Genomic DNA, 7871 nt, shown 5'->3' with positions numbered 1-7871 from the left:
ATTTATAGGCCTCCAAGCATTGAAGTCCTATACTAAGGTTACAAAGGAATAAAGAACATCATAATGGCATTAACAATAAGAAACTCCTCCCAAAAACATTCATTAGGGAGGTTATGTAGTTTATGACACTTGAAGGTGAGGAATCCTATGAGAATTCTAAGGGTTAGGGGTTATGGACATCCACTCATGCAATATTCATAACAAGGTCTAGTTTTAGGTCTCCGTTAGAACTAATTGATCTGGATAGAGTTTTTCCAGTTTGGTAATTATATGTAACTTGACTTTAAAAGAGAAAAGAGTGTCTGATCCAATGTCACATAATATATTTACTTCTGTATGGAACAGCCAAGTCACACAATCGAAGATGAGATGAGAAAAAGGCTTGGAAGCCAATCAAGCTAAAAATCATTGGGCCTTGTATATTTATCCTAATCAGCTGTGTTTTACAGGTGATTTAGCAGCGGAAGTAGCTGATTGCCTAACTCATTTGTGGGGTGGGATTTTAACAAGTTAAACTTTTAAAGCAATGGCTTCCCCGATGGGTTCTTGATTGCATTGCAAGAATAGAGCCCCCACATGCAGGAAAGAGGAGAAGACAGAGTCGACAAACATTTCATCACGGAATAATGTGCCTAATGTACGTGCCAACAAAGAAACAAGTTGATGATGTTCTCATCAAGGGACCTCCAACGAAAAATTTTGACGAATGCATAAGCAAGTTGGTTATGATCAATAACTATGATCCAATGTTATATAATCATAACAATAATATAAATATATTCAGGACTTAGTTAGCCATTGGAAGCGGATATTAACGCTTCTATAAACAGAACCATCCAAGTCATTTGTAGACTATGACCATTTGAATGAATACGGCAGTTTGACTCAGTTCTTCAGTTCTCTCGCTGTTTCTCCCTGTTTTTCTCTCTTCTCCTCTGTTTTCCCTCTCTTTCTCTCCTCCTTCCCTCTATTCCCAAATCCAGGTTACATACCTCATAACATCCAACTTGAGGGGAAGTATGGGAATATCTTTGCTTCTATTGTAAATACTACCTTCAGTCCTTAATATAAGAGCTAGTTGACTAATTTGAATAGATTAAGAAAACTAGTTAAGTTAATTATTTGTAATAAATAAGTGTTATCTTTCCTAAAATATCTTTGCTAATCAAGTATATTTGGCTAGAACTACTATTATGACAAGGACTAACTTAGGAAAAAAATAGATAAATATAAAAAATAAAGTGAATTAAGGTCTTATATTTAGGACTAAAATAGAAGCTAAACGATCTCTTATATTTAAGGACCAGAAGTAGTATTTTCTAAGATAGGGTTAGTGAGTAGCAGGTGATCGTATAGCATCACACGTGAATTGATACTAGCAGCAGGAAAATATATTCAGTGAGAGGAGCACATGGCATAATACATTATTTTACAGACTTTTAATGTATACATATATATAGATATAAACGCAATAAGAAATATCAGTTGGATCAAAGTCAAATTCTGTCCTAGTTGTACATCAATCCTTCACAAGCAATGTTTTGGGCTTTGTGACTTCCTCGTTTGATTAAAGAATCCTAACAAAACAATTCAGTCATATTATTAATGAAGGAAAAGACCAAATCATCCAAAATTATGGTTCAAAAGTACTTAATATTCATTTTTATAATTATTTTATACCAGTGGTCTAACTAGTTATACCAATCAACTACAAGCGGCTAGCCATTCTAATTCATTAACAGAGCCAGGATGTGAAAATTGTTCACAAGAAAATTATTCCAAGAAAAGATTACAAACAGTTGACCGCTAATAAATATTCTTTTTGTCAAAAAACCTAGCATAAATAAGGCATTGAGTACCAGTAAATGGTTGTCATCATAAAATTCAGATGTAATTATGATGATACGACCTTTTCATGGATGTTCTATCACTTCACTCCACAGATTTCACACGCAATATAATTCAATGTGCACCCATCTCCGCAACAAAGATGGCACTTAGGTCGATCAAAGGTGCTAGAAAAACCTTCTGACGGGGCAAGGTGCCTTTTTCTCCTTAAACAGCATTACTCGTTCATCATTTGGCTTTGTGGACAACCTAAGACCATTAAGCCAGTAACTGTTACCGAAATGAGTTTTTTTCTTACGCTCAAAATTTACTGCTGTCTTAGAATGAGAGGTTGCTTCCTTGGGCTTCCTAGATGCCACCTTCTTTGATCTACTTTTCTTTGCTTTTTTAAGGTCCCACATTCCTTTTCTTTTGCACATGCAAGCATTTGGCCTTCCTGGCTGAACAACGAAGAGGTATACTTGACGGGAACTTTTTATTGGTTTGAGATTTTCCTCGCCGCCTCTTACTCAATGGCTTTTTGCTTAACTGGGCTCCCTCGACCCTTTTTGTGACTGAATAATCCCTAGTTTTGGGTCAAGTTTTCTTCTTTTAGAATTAGAATTTACATGCATCCCATCCCGGCATCTGTGACATGAATTTGTGCCTCCAACAGACTTGCAGAGTTTTGCCAAATTGGAAGAATCCTGTCCATTATACCATAGTAATCAGATATTGGGTGAAACTGGAACAGAGTGTTGCCAAATTGGCAACCAGACTTGCAGCATTTCGTTGGAATTTTATGATCTTTAATATAAAATAAGATTATATCACATATCGTGTTATAAGACATTTAAAATGCTTATGTTTGGTATGCAATTTGGAAATTGTCATTCTTCCTGTTGATGACAAAGTCTCGCATGAATTTTTTGTTTAGCTAACCCTCCCATATTCAAGTGCAAGTTGAATATTTTGTTGAATGTCTTCCCCTTATTTTCTCAACTACCCCTCTAACATTCTCCCTTTCAATGATTAGACTCGAGATAATCTTATTGTAAATACTACCTCTATTAGTCTTTAATATAAGAACTAGTTGACTAATTTGAATAGATTAAACAAATTAATTAAGTTAGTTATTTGTACTACATACTACCTCCAGTTTTAATTATAAGACCTTATTTGTAATCTATAAACAAGATCTTATAATTAGGACTAAAAGTAATAGTTGTTATCTTTCCTAAAATATACTTGCGAATCATGTATATTAGCTAGAACTGTTATGTAATGAAACATTTAACATATGCAAGTATGCAACTATTACAAAAATTATCCTACAAAAAAATGAATAAATATGAGAAATAACTTGAATTGGGGTTTTATATTTAGAACCAAATTAAATATCAAACTAATTTTTATATTAATGACCGGAGGTAGTACATTACATTCAACACTAGAGATCTAAAATACCAGTGGAAAGTCAAACACAACTTTTATGAGTACAGGCAGAGGTCGACTCGTAAAGACCAACTTTTAGCATGTTAGTCTAGCTCTCACGGGAATGAACGGGCGACAAAGTTTAATCTTAATCTTCAAATAATGTATTCTTGTAGCATAACATCCAATCTGAATCATCTCTTGAAGCAACCAGACCAGTTCCATCAGTGCTTATAGACTCAGCCTCCGAACAAGATAGCAGACCTGGAAATATTTCTTTGCCCAATCCCTCAATTCTCAGCGGTTTATCATCAGTTTCAGTGATTTTGACATCACTATCCAACTTTTTATCAAAGTCTACTTTGTCATTGACTTTAGTAACATAATGGATGGGTAAATCGTTGCTGTTGCAATCATTAGCAAGGTCTTCCTCATCTGACAAGCATTTGCAACAATCAAAGTCATCCATCTCATAAAGTTGGCTCATTAACCCTTCCCTCCATGATATCCTCATTTGAGACTGTGATGCTGTGTCAATTGTAGAACTCGATAACCAAGGAACCTGATCATCCAAAAATTCCGGAAGTTTACAGACATCGATTGAATCAGAAGGCAGAGCTGAACAATCAAATTGGAAACTTGAATTAATAGAATCCCCCAATGGTACAGACATGAAGCTTGCTGATGGAATGGCTTCACCTATGGAATCAAGGTCAAGCTTAGAATTGTTTTTCTTCAGATAGTCTCCATGAACCCATGGCATGCCAACATGGATATCTGAACTGAAGTCTGACTGTGGAGTTTGAATAACATTTCCACTACTCAATGAATTGAGTGAGTATGGAGAGTTCTCTTCAATACGATTGTGTTGAAAAGTTTTGCCCTTTCCTGAGCCACCCGCCTTGCAGCTAGACGTTGAATTGGGAGAAAAGAATATGGGTAAATAAGAAGGTGATAATAGTGAATCTGAAAATCCTTGAAATTCAGGGAGCCCGCTAGGAGAAATTGAGCTAGATGCTTTTCTTCTGATACAGTAATCAGCACTAGACAAATCAATGCTATCAATTATGCCCAAAGAAACTCTATGACTGGATGATGGCGGAGAAATGGAACCAAGAGTGGTGGACTCAGCTAGTACCTGAACTTGACTTGCTCCATTTTCAGATGTCTTCGTGGCATCTTTATCCTCATTGTTATGAGGTGAACAAACCCAATACATCGAAGCTTCACTTGGCAGGGGCAACAAAGAGGTGCTGACATGGTTGGCGGTGCTCATTATTTCATTCCCATTACCATCATCAAAACTATCAGCAGTCCCATAATTGAAGTGAGGGTTGTCCTCTCCCACAATAAGAATACCCCGAGGCCTGCATTTTCTTCTGTCAGTGACACCAGAAACTATATAGCCAGCACCATAACAAGCTGGTGTAGTAGCTGAAACCAAAGAAGAACCACATTGTATCTCAGGGGAAACAGAAATTTGAATTGGAGGTGTTTCACTAGGGCTTGTGTTTGAGTTCTCTTTAACATCCCCATCATCACGAACAATATCCAAATCTGACTCAGACACCCTTTTACTCAGAGGAGTCAAAGTTGCTTCATTATGACAAGATTTGAGCTGGGAACACTTATGGTCATTGTCATTTATCCTCTCGAGTCTCTCTTCCTGCAGCATTGACTCTCCAAATCCAGATGGCAGTCGAGGAAGAAAATTGCAATGGTTATTCAGAACAGAAGAGGACATGGATTTTTGGCCAGTTTTAGAATCGGATTTCTTCCCAGATTGCCACTGGTATAGGCATGGGGGATTCTTCTTAACTTTCCGAGCCTTCTCTGATGCAAGGTTTTTAGTGTGCTCCCCGCTATTAGCTTTTGTAAGGTTCTCTTTAGCTTTAGGCTTTCTCAAAGGAGGCACATTGTGGATTGAATTGGGAGTTTGGGAGAGGTATTTCGGTCTGCAGGCAGGGGATTTTGAAGAAGAAAAAGAAGAGTGGGAGAGGAAAAATCGTAGGCAACCTCTTGATGCTTCAGCAGAGACGTTGGAAGAATCACTGCTATTGCTACTACCAGAAATGCGATTCAGATCCTGCAATGGGTTTCGAGGACTTTGCTTTCTCCTTTGCAAGAGGTGGTGCTGTAGCAGGAGGCAGAAAAGGTTTTTTCACTGAAGATCCTCGGCTCATGGTGAAGCTTGCAGGTTTTATCTCACATTGAATCAACCTGCATTTGAACAAAGACTGCTTGCATAAGGATAGCAATTTAAGAACTTCATCCAATCTATCCATTTCAGCACGAAACATTCAGAAGCTAGTTCAGACTTCTTGCTAATCAGGTAAAGTGAAAGTGTGAAACGTTTAGTGAAGAAAGACCTGAGCATTGAGATATCTTCAAGAAATTTATTGCAGACAAATAATGTGTTTCCATTAGTTCTTAATGAAACAACCATGGAACTGTAGCAAAATCAGCTGCATTGCAGAGTAACGTAAGAAAGAAAAATCACATATAAGTAAAGAACACACAATAATAAAACCAAATAACCTTCACTAATACCTTTCCTTTATTTTTGGCCGTCAACTAACACTTCTCCTAAGTTACCCAAAAAAACTAAGAAATGAGAAAATCGGCATCAATGGGCAGCTGAAAAATCCGTGCCAATGCATTAAAAAGAAATGCACCCCAAGAAAATAGGGAACACCAGGAAGTATAAAGTTCACGACAATGGGAGGCATTGATAAAAATCAGTTTTTCTTTTCTTTTTCTTCGCAGTTTTTTATTTTTTAAAAACAATTGAAAATTTAGGTGAAATTAAATAAATTAATTTCTTATTTATATTTTTTTCACTTGTAATTTATCTTAATTATTTTGTATTCATGCCGATGTGGTAGTATTTTAATAAGCGTCACCTCAAACCATGTGATCAAGTCATCATATTGCATGGACCTCGAAAATGAAGTTATTACTATATATAAAGAGAATATTGAGACTCGAGAGCAACAAATTTTATAGATATGTTGATTAAAAATAATTTAATAAGAACTAAGAGGGAGATTGAAAGTAATAAATTTTAGCAAAATTTTCATTTCAAAAAATATGGTGAGTTGTTATTTGTAAGTCAATTGTAGTCAAAACTCATTAAAACATAGAAAGTCGTTCCTCTTAGCCATAACGTTTAAGAGATTTGAGATTTAGTAATTTTAAAAAAAATTTCATATTTTTCTTAAATTTTATATGCATATATTAATTAAAAAATAGTATAGAAAGTTCTCTTGAAGTATAACATGTAAGAGATATATTTTGTTCCTCGGGTCTTTAATATAAAAACTAATTATCATATGAGTTTTTGGTTTAGCTATCTAATATTCAAATGCAAGTTGAATATTTTATTTTTATCTTCTCAATTACCTCTCTAACATCCTCCCTTTCATTGATCAGCTTCAAGATAATATTATTGCAAATGCATTACATTCAACACCAGAGGTCTAAAGTCATCCATCTCACCAAGCTGGCTCCTTAATCTTTCCTCCATGAGATCCTCATTTGGGATTGTGTTGCTGTCTCAATTGTGGAACTTGATAAACAAGGAACCTGATCATCCAAAACTTTGGGAAGCCCATATAGATCAATTAAATCAGAAGGCAGAGCTGAACAATCAAATTGGAACTTGAATTAACAGAATCTTTCAAATCAAGGTCAAGCTTAGAACTGTTTTTTTCCACATAGTCTCCATGCAACCATGGCATGCCAGCATGGAATTATTTTGAAGTGTACTAATATTTTTATAATTTTTCATAATTTTATTTTGCATGTTGTCTGCTACGTAGGTATAGTAAAATACATAGTGCAACATTAACAAAATGTGTGTGTATGTGTGAGAGGGGGTGGGGGAGAGAATTTCAAGTGAAGTAAAATACTTCTTCTGGTCCTTAATAAAACCAGTTAACTAATTTGAATAGATTAAGAAAACTAGTTAAGTTAGTGATTTGTAATAAATATATATTATATTTCGTAAAATATCCTTGCTAATTAAGTATATTAACTAGAACTATTATTATTACAAGAACTACATTGGAAAAAATTAGATAAATATAAGAGACAAAATGTGTTGCGGTCTTATATTTAAAACCGAAATAAAAGTAAAACAAACTCTTATATTAAGAACAAGAAATAGTTGTAAATAAGGTCTTCAAATCAAGGGAAAAGCAAGGACGTGTGTGCCGTATATATATCTGGGTATATAACTTGCCATATTCTTCTTATGGGAATATTTTGAAATTAAATGACTTATCATATGTACCTCATTGATTTTAACTTGTTAAGTTGTCATTACCTGTAGCATAATGTGAACTGATTATTTTTATTTCAAATTACATTTCAACTATATATTGCTTTTATATATGTCACAGCACTTTGAAACATTGTTTTTGGTTATATTAAATGTGCTTTCAGTGTTTGTTGCAACTGCTGTACTGAACAGGTTAGTAGATGAAGCAATGCTTGAAGTTTATTATCCTTTCGATTTCAACAATTACTTTAAAGAGGTTTAAACAGAAAAAGAGAACTTGCAATCACAAGTACAAGTTTCTGAAGATCGAGCCAAAGATGTAGAGAGA

At 35.0% G+C, this 7871-nt stretch overlaps 1 protein-coding gene across 1 annotated transcript; it reads right to left on the bottom strand.

Annotated features, from left to right (window-relative positions):
- Positions 1–2015: 2015 nt before the first annotated feature.
- On the bottom strand, positions 2016–5487 carry LOC114745381 (uncharacterized). The gene is made up of 4 exons (XM_028933533.1): positions 5482–5487; positions 3473–5395; positions 2457–2534; positions 2016–2288 (listed from the first exon to the last, which is right to left on the bottom strand). Exons 1-4 carry the CDS (start codon positions 5485–5487, stop codon positions 2016–2018), a joined length of 2280 nt encoding a protein of 759 aa, XP_028789366.1.
- Between the last annotated feature and the right edge of the window lie 2384 nt (positions 5488–7871).

Source organism: Neltuma alba, unplaced genomic scaffold (genome assembly GCF_004799145.2).
Source record: "Neltuma alba isolate B1F8T4 unplaced genomic scaffold, ASM479914v2 tig00004646_pilon, whole genome shotgun sequence".
NCBI classification, from domain to species: Eukaryota; Viridiplantae; Streptophyta; class Magnoliopsida; order Fabales; family Fabaceae; genus Neltuma; species Neltuma alba.
Note: the sequence above shows the minus strand (reverse complement) of the source record. Positions and strands in the feature narration are given on the sequence as shown.